At 27.5% G+C, this 27,854-nt stretch overlaps 1 protein-coding gene across 1 annotated transcript; it reads right to left on the bottom strand.

The window, feature by feature from the left end:
• Positions 1 to 2: 2 nt before the first annotated feature.
• LOC145835469 (myotubularin-related protein 9-like) lies at positions 3 to 24,567 on the bottom strand. Its single transcript, XM_082943077.1, has 13 exons — positions 24,489 to 24,567; positions 22,716 to 22,873; positions 22,236 to 22,344; positions 21,263 to 21,382; positions 20,648 to 20,818; positions 19,626 to 19,744; positions 18,844 to 18,942; positions 18,040 to 18,201; positions 17,629 to 17,717; positions 17,130 to 17,226; positions 1,927 to 2,103; positions 571 to 716; positions 3 to 262 (listed from the first exon to the last, which is right to left on the bottom strand). The coding sequence occupies exons 1-13, from the start codon at positions 24,510 to 24,512 to the stop codon at positions 105 to 107; spliced, it is 1,629 nt and encodes a 542-aa protein (XP_082799203.1). The 5' UTR covers positions 24,513 to 24,567; the 3' UTR covers positions 3 to 104.
• Positions 24,568 to 27,854: the final 3,287 nt, after the last annotated feature.

Below are 27,854 nucleotides of genomic sequence, written 5' to 3'. Positions count from 1 at the left end.
TCTAGTAAAATACTAAAAAAATCTAAATTTATAATTTTTTTAATGCTTCGCAACGTTTAGTGAAAAATTAAAAAATTAAAAGCATGATAGTAAAACAAACTCAATTAAAAATCAATTAAATTTTCAACGCTGTCATCTCGCAGCTTTTGAATTTCTGCTTCGAGACTTTCGATTTCTTCGTTGAGGTTTTTCAAATGATTTTTGCTGGCGCGCAAGCTTTCATGCAATTTTGTCGAACTGTCCGCGAATGGGCTAAACAGGCCTGTTTGGTTTTATTTAAAAAAGTTTTATTTTTATTGGGAAAATGGTTCCAGTTATAGTGAGAAAACGGGTTTTAGTTTTAGAGAGTACTTTTAGGCTCTCTGGCAACGAATGTTAATATATTGCTATATTTATATTAAAATGATGCTTATTAGTTGGTTATCAATAATCTCTATGTTTATTTTCTAAAATTTTTCTTTGAATAAATCACTTAAAATTACGAAAGCATCCAAAATTTTTAGCACCTTGTCAAAAACCACGAAAATTTTAATTTTGCTTTAAACAATTTGCTAAAAATTACTCAAACACCTTTCCAAATTATGAGGCTCTGCGGAGCAACTGATGGCCATATGGGATCGGGATCTTGCTTGTAGACGCAGTTCTTGTACTTCGTATCTTCTGATAACAAGTGAGACCACAGTGATACCGCCTTTGATCTTTCATCGTTTGTTACTCTGCGAATGGAGTTTGTGAAAAAATAGCATTTAAACAAAAACATTTAATAATCTAACAACTGCAAATTTTTATCTGAATATAAATTTTAGTTTGTTTTTTCTAAAGTTAATAAGTTATCGCTCACAACAAAGCTTATCTTTTCACAATAAAAAAAACTAGATGTATACAATAAGCTTTGACATAAGCATGCACTCCACTTTATATTTTATATAAAGTTGAAACCTGGAACTTGATTGTTTATAGCATTACGCATGTAGTAAACTTGGAATTAATTAGAAACTGAAACTAAAATTTTATCTTAAAATTTATAGTTTTATCTAAGCTTTAATTTTTAATAGATTATAGATTTCGAAATAGTATTTTAAAAAGCAAAAAGCAACCAGATTTTACAGGCTAATTGAGACAAGGTACTTTAATTAATTTTAGTGTAAATCTTTATCTACTTCACACAAACTAAACTATAAAGTTGCTAGAAATACACTAAATTAGAACTCATCAGTAACAATGAACTAATTTAGTAAAGTAGAAGAAAGACTACAACAGCAAAAAATACAAAAACTCATTTAGGTTCAGTACTTTACTAATACTTATTTACAAGTATTGTTAGCATCACCACTAACCGTACAAGCTCATTACTACTGATGCATTAAATTAAAACAAACAAACAATTATTCACTTGTTATATTTCTTATATAAACCGAGTATTACCCACACAATGAGACTTTTCGATTAAATGTTATTTTTTACTTTTTATAAACCAGGGTTGCCAAATTTTTTTGGCAAATATTCTCCGGGTTTTAAAAATTTCATCCAGTTTAAAAAATCATTTTAAAATTACACATTTTTGAGTCTATTTTTTGTTTAAAGTTAAGTTTAAGGTAAGAAACTATATTAAATAGTACAAAAACATTGAAAAGATACTCTATAGCTATATGAGTTTTTTAATTAAAAAATTGATGATGAAAAAAAAATTATCTATATGATAGATTTATTGAGTCAAATCGAAATTTTACAACTTAACATGTTAAAATTTCTAGGTTTTCCAGTTTTTCTTTTCAAAAATTCTCAAATTTAAGGTTTTTTTAGCCTAAATTGTCAAATTCCAGGTCTTTTGGCAACCCTTATAAACGTTTATGCACTTCTTATACATGTAATAAATCTAAATTATGGCAAGCAAGCTTAAAACTTTTTTACAACTACAAAACCAACCTTTCAAGTTCATTGTTGCAACTGAATGTTCCGTACTGACTCGCGTAACAATGCCTTGCCAGTTGAACCAACATAGTGTTTTCGAATTCGAACGAGAGTGGGTACTGGTGTATCAGCTGGTGCACGCAATCCAGGAATAACAAGAAAGTTGCCCCAACCTCTCTCTGTTTGTTTGCGCTGTTCGGAGGAATATTTATTTAAAAGAATAATTAATTTTACTACAATCTAATACTATTGTTTTCGAATTTTTTTAAACCATCATAAACTAAGCATAATTATTATTTAAGTAAAAATTAATGAAACTTCAACAAATTTAGCAGTAATTTTTACATAAAATTTTTAACAAAGGTTTAAGTAAACAAATGAGCCTTTTTATTATTTTTAAACAATTCATTATTGATTTTTTTCTTGAAAACTTTTATTTAATCTATTGTCTTTTTATTTTTTTTACTTAAAATATTTGACAAAGTAAGCCTGTACAAATTAAAACTTATTAATCTATGTTTTTTTCTAAAAATAACATAAACTCTTATATAAAGGCTTTAAGTACAATCTTCAAGCCAGTTTTATATAACTAAAAAATCTATTCAACTTCTGAGCTATTGAAATTTTTGTAAAAAGTTTCAATACAAACATATGAACAGCAAATTTTTTGGGGTCAATTTTATAGAAAAGTTTAGAAAATCACTAAAAATATATCTTCTTCTCATTTTTTGAGCCAAAGACCTCAAACTTTTATGAAATGTTCCTTTTATAGTTTAATACTTTCAATTTAAAAATTTTTGCAATTTAAAAACTATTAAAAAATAAAAACATTATATAAAAAAAAATAGAAAAAAGTGTTTTTTTTAATAAAAATTTTGCTTTCAAAATTAAACAAATTCCTGCTTTCAATCTTTTTTAAATTCATTAATAGACTTTCTGTGAAAATTTGAAGAAGATTGGTTAAAAATAAAGAAGAAGATAGCTTTTTAATGAAATAGTCTTTCATTAGAAACCTATCAAGGTCACCGACTTTGACAGCTTATATCTCAAAAATTACTTGGAACTTTTTCTTAAAAAATGTGTCTGATAGCTCAGATAAAACTCTATAAAACGAAATCAACTTATAAAAACTGGATGAAATTTTTAAAACCCGAAGAATATTTGCCAAAAAAATTAGGCAACCCTGGTTTATAAAAAGGAAAAAATAATTAACATTTAATCAAAAATTCTCATTTTGTGGAGAATACCCGGTTTATATAAGAAATATAACAAGTGAATAATTGTTTGTTTGTTTTAATTTAATAGCATGCATCAGTAGTAATGAGCTTGTACGGTTAGTTGTGAAGCTAACAATACTTGTAAATAGGTATTAGTGAAGTACTCAGGGTTGCCACTTGTTTTTTCAAATTTTTTTCCAGGTTTTTAAAATTCCTTCCAGGTTTTTACAAGTACACATTTTTGGGTCTATTTTTAGTTTTAAGTTAATTTCTATTTAAGAAACTGTCTTAAATAGTATAAAAATATTGAAAAGATACTGTAAAGTTACTTTAAATGTGTTTTTTAATAAAAAAAATTTCGGTGATGACAAAAAATCTTAATTATATGATAGATTTTTTGTGTCAAATCAAAATTTTACAACTGAAAATGTTAAAACTATTAAAAATTCCAGGTTTTTCCAGAGTTTTTTCAAAATTTCTCAGATTCAAGGTTTTTCAAGGTTATTTTAGCCTAAATTGTCAAATTCCAGGTTTTTAAAGGTTTTTCCAGGTTTCCAGGTAAAGTGGCAACCCTGAGTACTGAACCTAAATGAGATTTTGCATTTTTTGCTGTTGTAGTTTTCCTTCTACTGTACTAAATTAGTTCAGTGTTACTGATGAGTTCTAATTAGGTGTATTTCTAGCAACTTTATAATTTGGTTTGTGTGAAGTAGATAAAGGTTTACACTAAAACTAATTAAGGTACCTTGTCTCAGATAGCTTGCACAAATCTGGTTACTTTTTGCTTTTTAAAATACTATTTCGAAATCTATAATCTATTCAAAATTGAAGCTTAGATAAAACTATTAATTTTTAGCTTAAATTTTTGTTTCAGTTTAAAACTGATTTTAGATTATACAACATGCGTAATGCTATAAACAATCAAGTTGCAGGTTTTAACTTTATATTAAATATAAAGTAGGGTGCATGCTTATGTCAAAGCTTGTTTTATAAATATAGATTTTTGTTTGTTGTGAAAAGATAAGCTTTGTTTTAAGCGATAACTTACTAACTTTAGAAAAAACAAACTAAAATTTATAGTCAGATAAAAATTTGTAGTTGTTAGACTATTAAATGTTTTTATTTAAATGCTATTTTTTCACAAACTCCATTCGCAGAGTAACAAACGACTAAAGATCAAAGACGGTATCACTGTGGTCTCACTTTTTGTCAGAAGATACGAAGTACAAGAACTGTGTCTACAAGCAGGATCCCGATCCCATATGGCCATCAGTTGCACCAAATAAGGTAAGAAAATAAACATAGAGATAGTTGATTATTAACTAATAATAATCTTTTTAATATAAATCTAGCAATATATTTACATTCGTTGACAGAGAGCCTGAAAGTGTTCTCTAAAACTGAAACCCGTTTTCTCACTATAACTAGAACCATTTTCCCACTAAAAATGAAACTTTTTTGAATAAAACCAAACAGGCCTGTTTAGCCCATTCGCGGACAGTTCGACAAAACTGCATGAAAGTTTGCGCGCCAGCAAAAATCACTTGAAAAACCTCAACGAAGAAATCGGAAATATCAAAGCAGAAATTCAAAAGCTGCGAGATGACAGCGTTGAAAATTTAATTGATTTTTAATTGAGTTTGTTTTACTATCTTGCTTTTAATTTTTTTAATCTTATACTAAACATTGCGATGTATTAAAAAAGTTATAACCTTTAAGTATAAATACTTAAGTCAAGAAACAGAAATCATTAAAACAAAAAATGTAGATTTTACAGTTGGCTGTTATAAATTGGACAATTTTTTTGTAAGTTTCAAAGGTTTATTATTATAACAATAATTAAATTTTGTATCGCAAAAATATATGTATAATGTTTAAATTTGCACAGATCTGGTGAAACCAATGTATGTTATATTAGTTTAAAACATCCATTATATGATTCAGATAAACAGATTGTTATAAATCAATACATTATAATATCAATAAAGCAATAATAAAAAAACATAATCATTTATATAACTGTTAGTAAAAACTTTCAAAATGCCATTTGAATAAAACTATCATTTAATATCTTCTACGGCTCCTGCTGTTATCCCTGCTTTCGTAAGGACCTGGCAAATAGCTCTTTCTTCTGTTGGAACGCACCTCAACGTTTCTTGAGTCCCAACCAGCGTAACTCCTACCAGAACCGTTCCCGTCATAATCTCTGGAACCGCGGTAGTTGTTGCTCTCATTGGAGTTGTACGGGGCGTACCTGCGGTCATTCCTGTGGCTCTTGCGGGCCCGGCTGCTATCTCTTCTGCTGTCGCGGTAGTTTGCAGGGCTGTTTTGATGCGGGTAGTAAGTTATGCTGCTCTGTTGGTGGTAGCTCTGATTATAACTGTTGTTGTACTTATGTCTGGATGCAGCGCACACTAGAGTCTTGCTAGGGTAGGAGCTTCTTGAATCTTGCATGGGATGCGAGCTCGGGGGGCTCATTTTCAGCGTAGGCGGCAGTGGTGGTTGGCTCTTGTCATTGTTGCTCTGGCCGGTGTTAACCTGGCTTGTATTGTTACCTGCCTTATCATCAACGCCAGCATTGCTGGTAGCCTCACTTTCTTTTGGCTTGTTTTTGTGCTTTATGATCAGCTGTTGCCCGTACAGGCTCACACCTGTTAAAACGGCAATCGCGTAGTTTAGAGACGCCTGATGCTTGAACTCAACAAAAGCAAATCCCTTGTGAGCCGTCTCTCCCTTTTCTTTCTTGGGCAGCACGACTTTCAACAGTGGGCCGACTTGTAGGAAAAGCTCAAACAAGATTTCCTCTGTTACTTTTGGGTGGACTCTGCCCACGTATAGTGTGTGTCTTTCATCAACCATTTTTATGTTTTTTATGCAAAACTTATGGATTGTAAGTGTGAAATTTGTTAATACTAAAAATTTTACTTAATGAACTAAAGCTGATGTTAGTTTTTTTCCTGTAATAATACAAAGTTATTCATTATTATTGTTAAAATTTTGTTGAAATAGTTAATTAGGATATACATTAATGTAGATCAGCAGTTCTTAACCTGGGGTAAATTCCCTTTTTTAAGAAGGTAAATTTTCTAAATTACAAGTTGTGGAAATTAATGTTTACTAAAAGCTAATAAATCTATAAGTGAGTATTTAATTTTAATTTTTCTTAAGTTAAATGAACTCTTTAAGTTTTACGATTTTTTATTTAATAAGCTAAAAGTTCAAAAAATTAACCTTTTTTTCTATAAGTTTTACACTTCTTTGTAATTTGAGGGTAAATTTGGTGATTACCTTCGAAAAAGAGGTAAAACATGAAAAAAGGTTAAGAACTGCTTGTGTAAAGATAATCTAATACTGTAATAGACAGTTTTATATTTTTTATAAATGTAGAAGAGAATACATCCCATGTATAATGAGTGTCTTTTGTTTCTCATGTTTATGATTTTGTTTGCAGTTGGAGAACTTATTGATTATATGTTAAAAATTTGTTAATCAAAAATGGTTACTCTATGAACTAAAGCTGATGCTAGTTCTGATTTCTGTTGTTGTTTTAATTCATATTTATAGTTGATTTATGTTTGAAACTAGATTAAAGTAAGATATACAAATACATAATAGAAAATATATTATAATTTATAAGTAAAGTAAAGAATTCTAAAATTCAATTGTTGAATAAACATAAGTTATAAGAGTTAAAAATATGTTTTCTTAATATCTGTGATTTAGGAGAAAACTTATATCCCACATATAAATTGTAAACAAAAACACTTGATACATTTCTAAACTAATTTGGAAAAAAAATGATTGTTTAGAAAGAACAGTTTTAAACTTTTATTTTCAATCAGGTGGGAAAGGGCATAAAAAATATTATGAAAGTAGCAAATCAATGTTGTAGAACTAAATATATAAACAAGATTGTCACTTTTTAAGACAAAAAAGACAGTCTTAGTGACTGAAAAGAATTGGCCTAAACTTATTGGAAAATAGAAATTAATGACAGTTATTCAAAAAAAAAATTGTTAATCAAACTAAAATACTTAAACATATCATTATAATAGCAACAAAATTTAAGATAAAAAAACTTTAAGAAAAAAGTTAGCAAGATTTTCAAAATAAAACTTAACTAGTTTGCTTTTTTGGCCTGTATTTTTCAAAAAAATTAAAACCATTATAGGCTATCCTAAGGAGCCTGAGTGTATGGAATTAACACAACTACCTACTAATAAACTGTCATTAAAATTCACCAAACAACTTGTATACAAACTACAGCCATACTTAATCTAATTCAGCTTCACTGTATAAGCTGTTGCTCCTAGCTCGTATAGCTACAACTGAATTTGAAAATCCCAGATAAACTAAATAAATTGAAAGATTTTTATTATTTATGTGACCATTTTGGCTTTTGCATATTTATGAAGGAGGAAATATTATAAATAGCAAAAACTTATCAGAGACAAAAAAATTGCTTTGTTGGCCTGAATTTTTCCAAAATTTTAAACCATCATAGGTTATCTAAGGAGCCTGAGTGTATGGGATTAACACAACTACCTACTAATATAATGTCATTAAATTTCTTCAAACAACTTGCATACAAACTACAGCCATACTTGAACTAAATCAGCTTCACTGTATAAGCCATTTCTCCTAGCTAGTTTGGCTACAACTGAATTTGTTTTATGCATATCTGCTAAGATACAGTTTCATTTGCAGATATTGTTGTGATTAAACTAAAAATTAGTTCCAGTTATAAAACAATTAAACACACTTAATAATGCTCGGGAGTTTTATAAATTTTTATTGCAACACTGTAAAATTAATGACCAGCCAGAGTTGCTTTTTTTAACTTATATAGTGCCAAAAATGAATAAAATGTTGTTAATCAAGCTCAATTAATTAAAACAATCAAACACAAAAAGATTTGTAGAGGAAAATATAACTTTAAATAATTATAAACTAGCATAAGATTACAAAAATATCCATTACAGCCTGAATTTAGTAAAAAAACTAAAAAACTTGGCTTAAATAAATTTCTAAAGGGCATCAGTTGGCCTGCAATTTCTTTATCCTTTTTCTAAAGTTTGTTTTGCGAGTATTTTCACTTTATTAGAACTAAGCATAATAAATAATTTTATCAGGGACCAAAATGGTTTGAATGGTGGTTCTTTTTTTTGAATTACTCAAAAGATATTTTTGGCATAAACGTAACAGAAGGCATCATAAAACTTTGCACTTCATAAATAACTTTATGAAAGGAAACTTAACTTCAAAATTTAAATTTTCAATACTCAAAAATTTACAAAGGAATACTATAACTTTCCAATATAAAAATATCTTTTATGCACAATCATTAGTATATGGAAACTATCTACATTAACTACTTTATAGCCAAAGCCGAAAAGTATCTAGTCATAATTAAAATACCCATAACAAAGACTTATTTTCATAAAATGAAATAGAGTAAAACATATAAAATCGTTTTTAAAATAAATCCACTATTTTTTAACTCTTGTACTTTTCCTACCAACTATTTATTCTTACAGACGGACTACTCTTGTCTGAATACTCAAAAAAAATCTTTATTTTTATAATTCTTTGTGATTAGTTATTAGAAAATAACACTTTATCTCATTACTGATAATTAATAACTAGCATTATACTGTTTTTAATATTTTGAATTAGTTTTATAAATGCAATTAAGGAGAAAAAGTTTTAGTTAGGCATGCTGGTATTTAATTCTATCATTTTAGTTAGTAAAAACTATGGTCATTTGACATTGATCTCATCAGCACTTTTGATAGCAGAGTTTAAATTTAAAAACAAATTAATTATAAAATTAAAACTACAAGTAAAGCAAAAAAACTCAATATTAAATAAATAATGAAAATTAATTATACCTTGGTATTTTATTCAACAGCTTCTTTCTGATTTATTTTTTGATAAATCCTATGTCATAGTTTAAAATAAACCTCTTACAAATATTGTGTTGAAAAATAAAAGTAATTATACATATCATTAGGTTTTTAAAATAAGTATCTACGCACAAGAAATAGCTGCTGTTTAGATGAATAATTTACTTTCTATTAATCTGTCTACTTGTGGCTAAACTAGTGTTTCACAAGGTGGACAGAGTAATTAAAAATATTACTTTTTACATTTCAATTATATACTCACAATAAATATACTGCCTGCGACAAAGCAAAAATTAAACTTATTTATTTCCTGTTTTTTTATGAACTCTGCAATTATATCCAGCAATCTTTTTTTTATTAATTGAAATAAAAACTTTTTTTAAGTTTGGGGGCTTCTTTTCAAAAATGCACAAAAGAACTAAATGTTTTTACTTTAAAAAAACCTGAGTGATAAAAACTTATCAGAGTTGTATATAACTAGCATAAACTAAAAATATATCTTCTCCCTCATATTTTGGTCAAATAACTTCAAATTTTCAGGAAATGTTCTTTGCATTATTAGAAAAAACTCTAAAGTAAGTAGAATCCTAATAAAGAAATGGTTTAATCAGAATAGAAATATTTATTATTTAGTTAAGACTAAGGCCATAGGGGGGGTAAAACACATTTTTTTACAAAAATTCACTTTGGCTTTTATAAGAAAGCTTTATATACAAACTACAAGCCAGCCAGTTTTTATATATCATTTAACTTTTGAGATATTTTATTTTTTGTAAAAGTTTCTGATACAAACGTATGGACCACAAGTTTTTCGAGATCAAATTTCTGGAAAATTTAAAAAATCACTAAAAATCAATCTCCTCCTACATTTTTGAAGCAAACTTCTTCAAATTTTCAGGAAATGTTCCTTATATTAAAAGAAAAAAACATTACTTATGAAACTTCAAAAATAAATGTTTACAAATTTTTTTTAAGTTCAAAGTAACTATTTTTTGTTATTGTATAAAGATTAGACTTTAAAAGTTTAAAGAAGATTGCTTGAAAAATGTAGGAGGAGATAGATTTTAAATCAAATAATATTTTTCGCTGTATTAGTTTTCCCTTCCTATAGGGAACCTGTTATGCGGCCCGACTTTGACTGGTCATATCTCAAAAAATTATCGAATTTTTTAAAACGATAGAAAGCTTTATGAAGTCTAGAAACAACTCTATAAATCAAGATTAACACTTAAAAACATGCCAAACCCCCCTATGGACTTAAACTGAATAATTTTCAGAAAGATTGCTTAAAATCTGTGGGAGAAGTTTGATTTTTCGCGAAATATTTTTTTTGTTATTCCATAAGGAACCTATTGAGATATCTGACTTTTTACCCTCTCATCTTAAAAACTATTTTGAATTTTACAGAACAATAAAAAAGGTACTGCTAGTTTAGTTAAAAATTTTTCAAATAAGATAAACATGTAACAAAAAGCTTCTGCCCTATGCCCTTATATAAAAGCATATTTTTGATGAAAACTAGTGTTTAGTTATATGAGTATATAAGTTTCAACTATAAAAGTATGTTTAGGATTTAGCTTCACATTAATTACAAGCAAGTTTTTAAACATTTACTACTAATAACTTTAAAGTTATATAAACTGTATACTTTTTATGCAACATTAATTTTTATAACGTACATATAAATAATAACTTCAATCATACAACAATAAGTTTGTAATTACAAAGAGTAGAAATGTAGATTATTTATAGTTAAATTATTCTCTGATTGTATATCTTTAATCAGTTTAAAGTAACAAGCAAATAACTTAACTTGCATCCAAAAAGAAATTAAAAAAAGAGGATTTTTAATAAAATTATTTTGACAGTGGTAACTAAGCACATATTAAAATTTTTGTCCTTGATAAGTTTTTGCTATTTATAATGTTTCTACCTTTCAAAATATGCAAAAACTAAAATGGTAATATAAATATTAAAAACTTTCCATTTTTTTTTAGTTTATCTGGGATATTCTATTGAAGATCATGTGCCATTGAAACAAGTCTAGGTATAATAATCAACTTTTTTAGTTTTCTTTAGTATACAACTTTTTTAATTACCTTCAAAATATTAATTTTAAGTATAAATTTGAGAAATTTGTATTTAGCAATAAAATTATAGTTTTTTAGTTAGTTTATGACTTTATTTATGTATATATAATGGTTTTGAAATATAACATAAATTGTATAATAATTTTTCAATTATAGCAGAAGTTAGATTTAAAGAAAGGTATTATTAAAATCTATTTTGTAATGACCATAATATTGTTTTTTTTTTATTAATGTTTGATTACTAAGTTAATGTAACTAATGCGCTTAAACTTCCATTAAGGTTTTTTGTAAAACTCGCTTGTTTGAGTATTTTTTACTAAGCTTTTACTACTTGATTAAATGTTCCTAAATATCATGTTTTTTTTTGTCAAAAAACGTTTTTTTTGCAATCATGAGTCTTCTTTATTATTATTGTGGTATTTTATGGTATTTAAGCTATATTAACTATTGGTTTTTTGTTAATTTTTAGCTCTTACTATTTAAATTATGCTAGTTATATACAACTCTGATAAGTTTTTGTCACTCAGGCTTTTTTAAAGTAAAATCACTTCATACATTTAGTTCTTATGCGCATTTTGGAAAAGGAGCCCCTAAACTTAGAAAAAAAAATAATTCAATTTTACAAAAAATAAAGGTTTCTTGATATAATTGCTGAGTTCATTAAAACACAGGAAATAAATGAGTTTAATTTTTGCTTTGTCGTAGGCAGTATATTTATTGTGAGTCATATAGTTGAAATGTAAAAAGTAATATTTTTAACTACTCTGCCCACCTTGTGAAACACCAGTATAAGCCACAAGTAGACAGAAAAATAGAAAGTAAACTATCATCTGGACAGCAGCTACTTCTTGTGCGTAGATACTTATTTTAAAAACCTAATGATATGTATAATTACTTTTATTTTTCAACAGAAGATTTGTGAGAGGTTAATTTTAAACTATGACATAGGATTTATCAAAAAATAAAACAGAAAAAAGCTGTTGAACAAAATACCAAGGTATAATTAATTTTCATTAGTTATTTAATATTGTTTTATTTTTGCTTTAATTGAAATTTTAGTTTTCATTATTATTTTGTGTTTGAATTTAAACTCTGCTATCAAAAGTACTGATGAGATCAATGTCAAATGACCATAATTTTTACTAACCAGTATGATAAAATTAAATACAAGCATGCCTAATTAAAACTTTTCGTCCATGATTGCATTTCGAAAACTTATTCAAAATATTAAAAACAGTTTAATGCTAGTTATTAATTATCAGTAAGGAGATAAAGTGTTATATTTTTTGTAATCAATCACGAGGAATTATATAAATAAATTTTTCTCGAGTATTCAGACAAGAGTAGTCCGTCTGTAAGAATAAATAGTTGGTAGGAAAAGTACAAGAGTTAAAAAATAGTGGGTTTATTTTATACAATGTTTTTGTATGTTTTACTCTATTTCATTTTATGAATATAAGTCTTTGTTATGGGTATTTTAATTATGCCTAGACTTTTTTAGATTTTGGTTATTTAGTAGTTAATGTAGATAGTTTCTGTATATTATTGATTGTGCATAAAAGATATATTTTATATTGGAAAGTTATAGTATTCCTCTGTAAATTTTTGAGTATTGAAAATTTAAATTTTGAAGTTAAGTTTCCAATCATAAAATTGTTTATGAAGATCAAAGTTTTATGATACCTTCTGTTACGTTTATGCCAAAAATATCTATTGAGTAATTCAAAAAAAAAAGAACCACCATTCAAACCATTTTGGTCCCTGATAAAATTATTTATTATGCTTAGTTCTAATGAAGCGAAAATACTCGTAAAACAAACTTTAGAAAAAGGATAAAGAAATTGCAGGCCAACTCATGCCAGTTGGAAATTTATTTAAGCCAAGTTTTTAAGTTTTTTCTACAACATTTTGGCTGTAATTGATATTTTTGTAATCTTATGCTAGTTTATAAACATTTAAAGTTATATATTCCTTCATAAATTTTTTTGTGTTAGATTTTTTTAATTAGTTGAGCTTGATTAACAACATTTAATTAATTTTTAGCACTTAATACATAACTTTAAAAACAGCAACTCAGGCTAGCCCTTAATTTTTTAAGTGTAGCAATAATAAATTTATAAAACTCCCGAGCATTATTAAGTGCCTTTAATCGTTTTATAACTGGAACTAATTAGTAGTTTAATCAGAAAAATATCTGCAAATGAAACTGTATCTTAGCAGATATGCATGAAACAAATTCAGTTGTAGCTAAACGAGCTAGGAGCAACGGCTTATACAGTGAAGCTGAATTAGATCAAGTATGGCTGTAGTTTGTATACAAGTTGTTTGAAGAATTTTAATGACAGTTTATTAGTAGGTAGTTGTGTTAATTCCATACACAAAGGCTCCTTAGAACCTTCAATGGTTTTAAATTATGGTATAATTCAGGCCAACAAAGCAATTTTTTTGTCCCTGATAAGTTTTTGCTATTTATAATATTTCCTCCTTCTAAAATATGCAAAAGCCAAAATGGTCACATAAAAATTGTTATCTTTCAATTTATTTAGTTTATCTGGGATTTTCAAATTCAGTTGTAGCTAAACGAGCTAGGAGCAACAGCTTATACAATAAAGCTGAATTAGATCAAGTATGGCTGTAGTTTGTATACTAGTTGTTTGGTGAATTCTAATGACAGTTTATTAGTAGGTAGTTGTGTTAATCCCATACACTCAGGCTCCTTAGGATAACCTGTAATGGTTTTAAATTTTTTGAAAAATGCAGGCCAAAAAAGCAAACTAGTTAAGTTTTATTTTTGAAGCTCATGCTAGTTTTTTTATCTTAATTTTCGTTGTTATAGTTATAATATGTATAGGTAATTTAGCTTTATTAACAGTTTTTTTTTTTCATTTTTTGACTTAACGGTCACTAATTTCTAAATCCAATAAATTTAGGCTAATTCTTTTTAGTCACTAAGACTGTCTTTTCTGTCTTTAAAAGTGGCAATCTTGTTAGTATATTTAGTACTAAAATGTTGATTTGCTACTTTCATAATATTTTTTAAGCCCTTTCCCACCTGATTGAAAATTAAAGTTTAAAACTGTACTTTCTAAACAATCATTTTTTTATTTCCAAATTAGTTTAGAAATGTTGCAAGTATTTTTGTTTACAGCTTATATGTGGGATATAAGTTTTCTCCTAAATCACAGATATAAAGTAAACATATTTTTAGCTCTTATAACTTATGTTTATTCAACAATTTTACTTTATAATTCCTTACTTTGCTTATAAATTATATTATAGTTTCTATTATGTATTTGTATATCTTATTTTAACTTAGTTTCAAACAATAAATCAAGTATCAAAACAAATAATTAAAAAAGATCAGAAATCAGAACTAGCATCAGCTTTAGGTTGATAATAGCTGATCTACACTAATGTATATCCTAATTAATTATTTCAAAAAAATTTTAACAGTAATAATGAATAACTTTGTATTACAACAGGAAAAATAAAAACTAACATCAGCTTTAGTTCATAAAGCAAAATTTTTAATATTAACAAACTTCTCACATATAATCCATAAGTTTAAAGCATTAAAAAACATAAAAATGATTGATGAAAGACACACACTATACGTGGGCAGAGTCCACCCAAAAGTAACAGAGGAAATCTTGTTTGAGCTTTTTCTGCAAGTCGGCCCACTGTTGAAAGTCGTGCTGCCCAAGAAAGAAAGGGGAGAGACTGCTCACAAGGGATTTGCTTTTGTTGAGTTCAAGCATCAGGCGTCTCTAGACTACGCCATTGCCGTTTTAACAGGTGTGAGCCTGTACGGGCAACAGCTGATCATAAAGCACAAAAACAAGCCAAAAGAAAGTGAGGATACTAGCAATGCTGGCGTTAATGATAAGGCAGGTAACAATACAAGCCAGGTTAACACCGGTCAGAGCAACAATGACAAGAGCCAACCACCACTGCCGCCAACTTCCCAGCTCAATGATAGACCACCACTGCCGCCAACATCCAATGCCTGCTTGCATCCCATGCAAGATTCAAGAAGCTCTTACCCAAGTGATACTCCAGTGTGCGCTGCATCCAGACATGAGTACAACAACAGTTATAATCAGAGCTACCGCCAACAGAGCAGCATAACTTACTACCCGCATCAAAACAGCCCTGCAAACTACCACAACAGCAGAAGAGACAGCAGCCGGGCCCGCAAGAGCCACAGGAATGACCGCAGGTACGCCCCGTACAACTCCAATGAGAGCAACAACTACCGCGGTTCCAGAGACTATGACAGGAACGGTTCTGGTAGGAGTTACGCTGGTGGGGACGCGAGAAACGTTGAGGTAAGTTCCAACAGGAGAAGAAGCTATTTGCCAGGTCCTTACGAAAGCAGGGGTAACAGCAGGAGCCGTAGAAGATATTAAATGATAGTTTTAATTGAACGGCATTTTGAAAGTTTTTACGAACAGTTTTTAAATGTTTTTTTTAGATAGCTGTATCAATATTATAATGTACTGATTTATAACAGTCTGTTTATTTTAATCATATACTGTAGGTTCTCAACTGATTTAACATACATTGGTTTCACCAGATCTGTGTAAATTTAAACATTATACATATATTTTTACAATAAAAAAAAATAATTATTGTTATAGTAATAAACCTTTGAAACTTACAAAAAAAATTGTCCAATTTATAAGAGCCAACTTTTATTATCTAGATTTTATGTTTTAAAGATATCTGTTTCTTGACTAAAGTATATGTAAAGTATTTTGGTGAAATAACTTTATCTAATTTACATTGTTTTACAATGTATATTGAAACTTGTTGATTTTTAATCAATCTTGTGGTAGATTTTTGTTGTTTATTTCATAAGCAACAACTTTGTTTAAAATTACTTCTTGAATACTATCATATTGTACATTTTTTTCATGCAATAATCATAATTTCTATGACGGAAAGTGATTTAAAATATATTAAATATATATCAACATGCAATTAAAATGACATTACATCAGTAATATCCTTCTGCCTAGCTGACTTTACACATTTTATATTCAAAATCAAAAAACTTTAAGTAAAACGAAAAATAATATATATTAAAAAAAAATACGATTTTACAGACAAAATTTGCGTAATAATGACGTCATATTACAACAAAAGCTATTGAAATGTCTTTAATTTATGCCTATAATTATAAGCGATTTCATTTAAGATATAAATTATAAGTCTCGGAAATATATAAGTAATTTTATTACCGTTTAAGTCAAAAATCTAAAAATATGTGATTTTTGGGGTTGAAAGCAGTTTTTGGGCAACAACTTTTTTTTTGCAAAATTAATTTATTCTTTTTAGATTCTTTTTAACTAAGTAAAAACACATCTGAATTATATGTACTTATTTGAATTTTACAATATGACCAAAAAACGTGCTGTACTCCCTACCCCTACATTATACAGACAAATTTTACACATTTAGGGTGGTTATGACGTCATTAAACATCAAAAGCAGTTAATATGTCTTTAAATGTATGTCAATAAGTATAAGCTTTCATTTAAAGACATAGATTATAAGTCTAGGAATGGTATAAGTGATTTTATTACTGTTCAAGTCAAAAAATCCAAAAGTATGTGATTTTTAAGGTTTAAATTATTTTTTTGGGCGGCATACTTTTTTTTTTTTTAAATGTTTTGATTTTTTTTCAGATTCTTCTAAATGAAGCAAAAAACACATCCGAATCATATGGACTCATAAGTCCAGCAAGCATCAACCAAGTTCTCCCTACCCCTTTTATAACGGTTTATAATTCAATTATGCATATTATATTTTTATTTGAGTATCTATATTCCTGTTTTGGTGGAATTCACCTTTATTTCACAAACATTTACTTGATCTTTTGATTTACTTAGGTACTATACAAAGCTTGTTATAGCTTACAAAGTATTTGAAACAATATAAGGTTTTTTTTCAACTACAACCCAAGGACTCCCTACCCCTAATATACATGCAAACATAATTACTTGTAAGCGGAAGAGGAGCATCTTTCTCTAAACGGGTGCCCACTCAATATCCATTCCTTTTCCACCAAGTTCAGAAATCCACGCATTGTTCTGCATTCTGAATTTATGTACGATATCTTACTAAAAAATTCGATACTTATAAAACTTTACATATTGAAAATGATACTGAATATGTTACTAATGTAATTTTTTGCTAAAAAACACTAACTAAAAGGTATGAGGTAAATATATAAAGCAAAAATTTTTATTGATAGCTTTAATAAAATCAGTATAGTACTTTTATCTTAATTGTTTTTTTTTATCATAACTTATAGGATAATTCTTGAGTTCAAAGAAGTTATACAAGTAGTATTCAATTTCGCCTTGAATAAAAATTACTAAAAATCTAAAGCAAGTGTTGAGTTCAACTACAAAAGTACTAATTCAAAAACAAGTTGTAAAAACTGCATAAATTCTTTTAACTTCTTAGGAAATATATTAAAACAATAAAAAAACAAACCGGAATTCAATAAAATGTTTGTGATCGAAGTGACTTGCAAACTCGCGTCTAACCCATCGCCACAATGCACCATAACTGACGCACCTTCCCTGTTATATGGTTGAAAAACAATGATATAAGTGTAAGTCAACAAATCAGAGTTGCCATTCTTTGAGGCAAAAAAGCCAGAGTGACCTTAAACTAGCATGAGTTGGCCAGGGTTTATATATATAAAATGAACAATAAAAAAATATCTATAAAGTTAAATTACCTAAAGATAGTTAATTATTAATAAAAGGGCTCTAATAAAGGCGTAGTTATTAAGTAAATAAATTTAAAATCATAAAAAATACCTTAACTTTAGAAAAAAGCCTGAGTTATCCTGATCAGTCTGAGTGTGTGGTAACTCTCAAATCAACAAATAATGCAAACTTATCAATGCACTGAGCGACGAGGCATGACAAGTTCAGAATGTTTTTCACGTGATTCATCCACCCACTGCTTTCGACACGGCTGAGGTATTTTTCAACCGAAGACTCCTTGTCTTTGCACGCTTCAACGATTTTGCACAAACTGTCGTGCGACGTACTTGCCCTGTTGAGTAAAGATTGGTTTTAGTTTTAGTGAGAGTTTTCAGGCCTTCTACCAATGGGTGCAAATATTTTGTCAAACTTCAAAAATGTAAAAAAAAAATACTTGCATCAATTTGAACAGGTTTTGTCTATGATTTACGACCAATAACGAAGGTGTTAAATTATAATTTAAAAATGATAAAAAATGATCTACTCAGAATAAAACTTGATGAGTGTTTGGATTGTAAGCGTGAATTTAAGTGCTTTGTATTTACTATGATTTTAGTTTAAGATTGTTTTATAATGAAATACTGTAAAAAAATTATGCAAATCTAGATATAATTTTTAAAAGTAAGTTTTGTTTAGCTGGCTAACAGGATGGTATAACCTTCATCAGAAAAAATAAAATTCTCATAATATATAATCTCTTTGATAAGCACCATAAAGTTTTAAATTATTGTTAACAGTTATTGAAGCTCACAAAAAATTCAAGTAGAAATTTCTAATTAACCCACGAATTATAACACAAAAAAAAAAGTTCAATAACAAACTAATGTTTTAAAACAAATCTCATCAAAAAATTTAAACATGAAACAGTTATCTAAAATAAAGCTAAAAATTTATGAAAGAAATGATTTTGTAAAAATAGTAATAGCAGACTAACTTTTGCAGATTGTGGAATATTTTCTTCCACTGAGGATAGTGAAAATCAGGTTCGGTACCTCCTCCTTTTGATTTCGCATTTGTTGCTGTTTGTTGTGATCTGTCAAACAGAAATAATTGTATTCAGTATAACAATTCATTTTAGAATTCGTTGTTGTTTGCTGAGATTATTGACATAAAATTATTACATTCAGGTTAAACAAACTACTGTTTGCTGAGATCTGACAAAATAAATATAAAATCATTATGTTCAGATTAACAATTCGTTTTAAACAAGCAGTAGTTGTTGTTTGTTGAGATTTATTTATATGGTTATAATTATAGTAATAAGGTTAATAATTAATTTTGTACACAAGTTGCTGTTAGTTGCGATTTATTAAGTTTAAATATATATTCTATCAAAAATAATATCTATTGAGCGAGCATTAAGTGCTGTTTAAAAATAAATCAGTTTAAATACAAGTATATTTAGAAAAGAATTTTTTAGTGCAGCAATAATAAATATTGTGCTAAGAAAATCAGAAAAGATAAAAAAATATTAGGTTAAATATTACTAAATAAAAAGTTCATGGTATTAACTGATTGTGGTATTAATTAGGAACAATATATAACAAATAATGAACAAATAATTGATTGCAGTGCCTTGCAACGTATAACAATTGTGATGGGAAATTATATTTTTTAAGTTCTAGTACGAAATACACATTCAAACTCATTTAGGTAGCTATAAAATTTCAATGAGGCAACATCAACAGACTACAAACTTGTAACAAATATTCAAACCTGGTATCTATGATGTACCCTCTATGGTTGGCTTGCAAAACTGTATTCAATACTTGTTCGTCTTCCTTACACCTTCTGTTTGATGCTCCTACTAACGGCTCGCTACTTCTCATCAAAACCTTAATTAATAATAACATTTTAAAAATATTTCTATACAATTAAGATGACCTCATAAATATATTATCAAATCAAAGTAGTCTACTTTCGATAAAAGTTATTAAAAGACTCCCTACTTATCAAAGAACCTTAAATTAATAGTATTAAGATAAAGAAATGTGTAAAGCAATACAATACATACTGCCTAAAAAATAAATTAAACGCTTGCTTATATAAAATATAGCTAACAGTTTACATTTTTACATCATTTATTAATAAACAATAGGAGTTTTTTACCACATAGTTGTTATATTATATAGTTATATAGTTGAGTTATATTATATAGTTGAGTTGACTATAATGTTTATTCACATAATGAAAAAAAAAGTATAGATTTTACATAAGTGAAAACTGAAAAAGAAAACATTAAATACTAACGAAAAGCTTTAGCTATTTTAAGTAGTCTGAAAAAATCAGCAACAATCTAATGCATTCAGAAATAACGAGCTCAATACAATAACCTATAAATATTATACGTATCTTAATATTATCTATAAGATACTTTTATATTTAGTGAAAAAAATATGTTTAGTTATAAGTGAGAATTTTCAAGCCTTCTGCTAATGGATGCTAATATCTTGCCGAATTTTTAAAAAGCTGGAGAGATATTAACATCTAAAATTTTTTCAAAAACATTCATCTTCTTAACTAAACCAGCACTGAAGCTGTTATATTATATAAAAAATAATTTTCACTGTTAAAAATAACATTAGTAATAAATTAAAAGCCTTATTTAAACCCCATGCCAATGAGTGCAAGTATATGGTTTTAAAAACCTCGGAAAATATTTTCATTCATTTTAGAAGGCTCTAAAATTTACACAGGGTTTAAATTTTATAATTATTTTAAATTACACAAATACCAACCCTGCCATTGGTGTGGAAGTAACTGAGCACTGGGAACCTGCCACCGCTTCTGAACTCTGAACTTTTCAGGATCATCTGATCGGTGACAGAGGTGGGAACGAGGAACTTTTGGGGGTAGGAACAGCACACCTGGAAGTTCTTGTTCAAATCGCATATCCTCCATTTGTCTGACTGTAATTGAAACTGGTTTGAAAAAAATTCAAGTGTAATACTTGCTTTGAAACTTTTGTATTTTACAAGTACATTTTACATCATTAGTTTATACATTTTGTCATGCTGTTGAAAATATTATTTGGACACATTGAAACTTAAGTAAGATCTGTTCTTAAATTTATTTGAGAGCAGTGAAACGCCGTTAGTTGAAATAAAGTTTTAGCACAAGAACATCTGTGGTAAGTTGATGAATTAACTTTTATTGTTTTTCAATGTTAAATTTTTTTTCAATTAATACTAAGTCAGTACAATTTTTTCTATAAAAGCTAATATAAGGTTCTGTGAAATTGTAGGTTAAAATCATAGTATAATAAGGTAATTTATAATCAGTTTATAAAACTAATAAACCCTTTAAAGTTTCAAACTTTACTTTTAGTTTAAATAAACAAAATACAAACTCACCAAACTCGACAATATTAGAAAGTCTTCCTCAATACTACCCAGGTTTGGGTGAGGTAAATTTTCAGAAGTTTTGTAAAAAAATGGGTATTGAAGGTTGATGTTCTGTACTGATGACAGCATCTGAAAACGATTTATTTGTAAGTTGACATTTACCATAACAATTTAATTCAAAATAGTATAAAAACTAAAACATGTCGAAAATGGCAAAAAGTAAGAGATAAGACCATAAATTTTTGAAAACAAATGTATGTACTTTAACATTACTTTTGTGTATTTTTTATCCACAATAATAAACTCTATCATAAATAGTTTACACTGGTGAAATAGTCTGACAATAAACAAGAATTTCAAATTTTTGATTTTTCTGTGTTTTAAAAATTTAATACAGTTTTCTTAAAGGTTTTTTGGTAAGATTGATGTATTATAATTCTAATTTTGATGTATAATTTCAATTTAAACTTTTTATCTACAGTAAGAAAAAGGTTAGCAAAGTATTATGCTGATAAAACCTGAGATAACTCGTTTACTAATCCATACATTATACTAAAAATATTTTAAAATAGATTTCAAATGTTTTTGCATTGATTTCATAGCCAATTAGGCTTGTAGAAGAAGTAACTAGTTGAAATGCTTAAACTGCATTGCACACTTTTAAGTTTTAGATTATGACAAAACAAAAGCAAGAATCACTTTTCAAAAGTTTGTTTTCACTTTAAGAAAGAAAATTTCTTTAAAAACAAGCAGTTATTCATTAACGACTTTACTTTTTATTTATTAAGTTATTTAGTGCTACTTACATATTTTTTATTAGTTGTATTAAAAATACAAATCAACTATAAAATATGTAAGTTGTACTAAATAACATAACAAAAAAGATACTGTTTACGAAAAACTATCTATTTGATACAAATAAAGAGTAACTAACAAGTAAAAGTTTTTTAAATCAACAAACATATAAATTTGATCAACCAACCTCAATAGAATAAGCCACACTTGAGCCTTCCTCCTGGTCACTTATTGAAATAGTATAAATTTTGAAGTCTTTGCACTTCAGCGTCAATAAGCACCTTTCTTTGTCTATTCTGTAGAACAGTAGAAATTTAACCTTTTAAATTAAATATATTACCAACTGAACCTACAAACATTGTTAATATTAAAACAATACTGTAACTTTATAATAATAGTTTACAAATGAGGTACCACTATTTAAAGCAATAAAGTCAGGCTGTGTCACATCAAACTAGCTAGATCAATTCAAAAACTTCAAACTAGTTAGAGTATTTTTTTTATCATACATGAGTTGTTTAAACTCATCAATAGTTCTATGAGTTTCATTTAAAAGCAATGTATTTTTTAATCTAACGCGTAAGAGCTTTTTTTAAATTATCAATCAAATTTAGTTTATTGTCAATAACTGCAGAAAAAACTACTTTAAATAACTTGAATATTAAACCTTTTTTCAACTAGATCAACATTTTTATGCAAAATCCAGTGTTCATTTTTGTTCTTGTTGTTCAAATACAATATGACATGATGTCCTGTAAGGCAAACTGAACCAATACATGGAGGTATTTCATTCCCTTCAATATACGCTTCTTTTATTTTTGGTATCTGATAATAAAATTTTCATTTACGTATTAAAAGTATAAATAACAATTAAATAGTTTACTTTAAGAGAACTAAAACTTTTTCAAAAACTATTAACTTAAACTAATAAAAACTAATGAAAAAAGTTAAATTTAAAAATATAGCATTCATTATCATTGATCTACAAAATAGGATATCAGATCTGACTTAATCTTGAAATAAAAAAGATCTGAATCCAGATCCTACTAAATAAAAAGAGCATTAGTCAGTTTTTATTAAAGAAAATGTCTATATTAAAAAGCAAAGTCTCTAAATTTTTGTCAAAAATATTCCTGAAAATAAACATATTCAAATTTTATTAGCACTTTTACAAAATGTAATAGATGTCTATAGTAGGTTTACAAAAACTGTTTTATATTCTTTTTTGTACCTAGAGAAGAAATAATAAATTTTAACGATAAACACAATGGTAAATTTTTAAATTGCAGTTTATCGGTGGTTACATGACAAAATTTGGAAAAGAGTACATAATTTTTATTAAAAACTAGTTTTTTTTCTTGATAAACTTAATCATTTAGTTTTAAAGTTCTTGATAAAAAAATTTCAAAGACTAAATTTAAGAAGAAATCAATAATTTAAAATCTGCAGGTCAAATTGATAAGATTATATTATGATGTTTAAAATACTTATTAAAAGAGGTAATTAAAAACTAATAAAAAAACAAACAAGCACAGTTTAGTAAGTTAAATGAGTTAAAAAAATATTTAAGCCATATCTCACTTAATAACTTATATTTAAAAGTGTTAAAATATTTTTTTAAATGTCAAGTAAGTAAGATTTAGGTGGTATAAAAAATTAAAAAGTATTTTATTAGGGATAACTTATAATAAATCAGAACCTAGGGTTGCCACTCTTAGAGGTTTAAAATCAGCCAGAGTGATCAAAAACTAGCTTGTGTTACATTAAGCTAGCCTAGGTTGGTTCCAGTTTAAGAAAAACTAGATAGCATAAATATGAAAATAGATACAACTAACCAAGCTGAGCAGTAAGAAAAGGACTTATTTAGAAACTTTTAAAAATATTTTATTCACAAAACCTTACCTGATATTTTGGAAAAACATCTTGACTAGCCTGAGTTTTACAAAAAAAACCTGAGTCAGTCAGCCTGGGTTTAAAAAAGTTTAAACTAGCCTGAGTGTGTGGCAACCTTGTTTAAACTGACTAAAAAAACTAAGACTTAATTGATTTTAATTTAACTTAAAAACAATACTCAAAAACTCAAAAAGTTTTGTCTCAGGACCTGATGTACAAAAAACTGTATAGTTAATGCTTAAAAACTATTAAGTCAATCATGCTCTTGGAAATTTTTCAAAGTAAATATCTTAATATTATTTTTTAACCCAAATTGTTGTGTCTACATTTCAAATTTACATAAATTTTCTTTATAATTAGTATTTTGTAAAAATAGCTCAAAGAAGTTGGTGTGTAACTCGATGACCAACAGGTTTTTCTCCACATCAAATCAATTTTTCATGATTGTTTTACATTTTTATAATATAAATTTACAGTCATAAATTATTAACAAAGCTTAGTTCATTTCCAAAAAACTATTCAAAACTAAAATTTTAAAAAAACTTACTTTTATAAAATCAGAAAACTCCATGGCTTCATAAAAATTAAAAATTTTGATTCTTACAGAAATTCACTGGACCATTAAATGCAGCAAATGAAACAATCAGAGAAAACTTTAAGCATTCTGTTTCGTTTCGGTTGGGTAGTTATAAAGTAGTATATAAGTTTTCAACATTCAACTACAAACAATAGATCTAGTTGGAACGAGTACATGACATGTGATTAGGGCAGATCTGTTGCCCAACCCTGAACCCTCAAAGTTCCAGATAAAAATATTTTTTAGCGTGGCAAATCACATTAGAAATACAACATAAATATACAGCCTTCTGACTTTTACCACCATTCTGCGCTTTAAAACTTTTCTGAAAAACACTTATGTAAATTGTTTTGGACCCTAAAAACTCGACTTTCAAGTATTGGGTTGAATTTTTTTTAAATTTAGCAATTATGAAAAAAACACATGTTAAGTGTTTTTGGACGATTTAAACAAAGTTCTATGGAGACTTTTTTTAATTTTCTGTATTTTTTTTATTTTTCCTTAGTTTTCAGTTAATTAAAGAAAATAGAGATGCGCATCCATAAAACTTTCTTACAATCGTCTTAAAACGCATAGATAGTGATGTTGTTATAATTGTTCTTACCAAAAACTTTTTTCCAGGTCGAATTTTTAAGGTCCTATACAATTTACATAGGGGTTGTTTCCAAAACTGTCAAAACCTTTAATGAATATAAAAGCTAGGAAGATTTTAATATTGTGTTGTTTTTTTATGTGATTTGCAACGCTAAGATTTTTCCAGTGCGCTAATCGAAGTTTTAATTTTTCAGGGGCACAAATGCACCCTAATATGCATCCTTTTATTAAAAACAAATTAAACTGAAACGACCGTAATTTTTTTCACAAACTTTTGTATTTTACTATATTTTAGATAAAAAAAGTAATTTAAACAATCGTTGTTTTAAAGTTTTACAACTATGCAACTACTACCACAACTTGCGCAAAACTAAAATACAATTATATTCGTAAAGTTTATTAATTATTCGATCTTATTATTAAATGAAAAAAAGGAGCTCCTAGGACTTGGTGCACAAAAAAGTCTTTCGGTTAAAAAGTTGTACACCACATGGATACCTTTTAACGTCTTATCCAGGACAGGACTGTTTGTTTCAACTTGTTTTACACAAGTTTTTTAACGAAATTTTAATCGTAGACTAAATTCAGTTCGCAAGTGTAAGCTTGCCAATTTCCATTTAGTGTATATCGGATGTCCTCCTTCAGCGTATGCAACAAATCAATTCGGTTAGTATCTTAAGATTACAGGTTTAGCAGAGTTTCACCCTCTTTTAGTTTTACTATTTACGAATCTACGAATTTTGGATGATTAAGCAAAATTTTTAAAGTACTTAACTTGGAATTAACGGAAAATTTACATAATCTAAATTTGAGATATTCATTTCGATACTTAAATTAAACATAAAAACAATCAATTTAGAGCAAACAAGAAGAACTTCTTTAAAATTATCGTTAATCGAAACTTTTTTATGTTAATAAAAATAAAGAAAAAAAGTGATAGACAAGGAAAAAGAAGAAAAAACACAGAACTAATAGAAAAGCTGATAGTTGCTAAACTATAAAGTTAAAATGTTAATAAGCCAAGCTACTTTTAAGTTAAATATTGTAGAATGATGATTCGACTATAAAGTTTTATTAGGCAGTTTTTAAAACTTTAGTTTAAATTGTTAGAAAAAAAAAACCGCTAAATATGAAAGATTTTTTTTTACATTGTACAAAGCTATCTCAACCGCTTTTGATAAACAAAAACAAGTTCAAAAGTTTTTTTTTTGCATGGAGCTGAAGCATCAAAACGTAAAAATTGCTTTAAAATCAGACTTCAAGCAAAAAACAGTGATAAGCCCTAGAGTTTACTGCACTGCATACAAATACAGAGAGTGTTTTGCGTAAGAATAAGGTTACAGAGTTTAGGTATTTCTTAACACATTAAAATAAATTTGAGTATCGACACTACTCCAAGAGCTTTATAACACCGTTAAAAAAACATATCATCAAAAAATTTGTTCATAAAGGTTTTTACAATGGTGATTACTCAGTAAATTTTGAAAATTACACCAAACGCATTTGACAGTCAAAGCAAGAAAAGTTTAATAAAGAATATTTTACAGATGTTTTTGCAATCATAAACTTATAGTGGCTTATCATTACTAAATGGAAATATAAAAAATGTACATTCTAACTATAATTTACTTAAATGAACAAAATAAAAACATAAATAACCAAGCGGAGTATGATTTATTTAAGTCAGAATTTGAATTGAAAAAAAAAATCCTATTAGATTAAGCACCATTTTTGAAATAAAACATGATAGAAATGAAAAACTAAACAATTTTTTTTGTGAAGAAAATTACGACTAAAAATTAGTTTTGCTGTTATTGTCAGTTAAATAAAATAAAAATTTAAAAACAGTCTTAAATTATTTTTTTAATTACCCGGTGAACGAAACTTCATAAACAATTAAAAGGATTTCCTTCCTTTTTGAAAGGAATTGAAACGGATAAAAATTAATATATTTTTGCTTAAGATTATTCTTCTTACATCAATAAAATATTAAGTAGGGAATGGTCGACTAATTCAACTTCTGACTAAGATTTAGGTACTTTAAATAGATATGTTTAACTTGACTTTTATGTTTGATAATTTAAGTTATGATTACATAGAAAAATGAGGTTAAAAAAATTCCAATGTATTAGTATTTGTATCGTAAGTTCCAAACTTAATTACTAGAGCAAAGTTATTTTCAAATATATTCTTTTTAAAGATAGTACAAAAAGTCTTATCTAAACTAATTTTCTTGAAAGTGGAAAATTTTTAAACTTGAAATAAAGTTGGATTGTAGCAAACTTGGTTGATCTAGATTAGGGGTGGACAAATTTTTTCAATCAACGGGCCGGATCCGGAAAAAATAAGTCATTTGCGGGCTGGAGCACCTTGAACTAGTTATTTACCAGATCCGGTATCCGGATCTAGCCTAATAATGACTTTTTAGATCCGAATCCGACTAGATACTAATTTTAAATCGAGATCCGGATTCGGTCGGATTCTAGTTTAAAAAAAAGTTTTGGATCCGGTCGGAATCTAATTTTATAGATACAGTTGATCACTTTTTTGAATACTTTAAATTCACAAAACTTTTTCAAGTCTGTCAGCTTAAGATGTAGATTGAGACATGTCACATTTTCAAATAATAACTAGAAATATAATTGACATTGTAATTGACAAAGGTACGTATATATAACATCGTACTTGAAAAAATACTTTGCTTGAGGTAATGTGACAAAACTATATACCAACTAAGTTAGA

This window comes from Thalia democratica, chromosome 5 (genome assembly GCF_965202585.1).
Source record: "Thalia democratica chromosome 5, ktThaDemo2.hap1.1, whole genome shotgun sequence".
NCBI lineage: Eukaryota > Metazoa > Chordata > Thaliacea > Salpida > Salpidae > Thalia > Thalia democratica.
This window is presented reverse-complemented; position numbering and strand designations above follow the sequence as displayed.

Coding starts and splice junctions, on each gene's coding strand:
- LOC145835469 (XM_082943077.1), bottom strand. CDS start 24,512: ATGGAGTTTTCTGATTTTATAAAA. Junction 21,383..22,235: donor GTGTGGCTTATTCTATTGAG/GTTGGTTGATCA, acceptor AATCGTTTTCAG/ATGCTGTCATCAGTACAGAA. Junction 263..570: donor GAGCCTCATAATTTGGAAAG/GTGTTTGAGTAA, acceptor AAAACCAAACAG/GCCTGTTTAGCCCATTCGCG.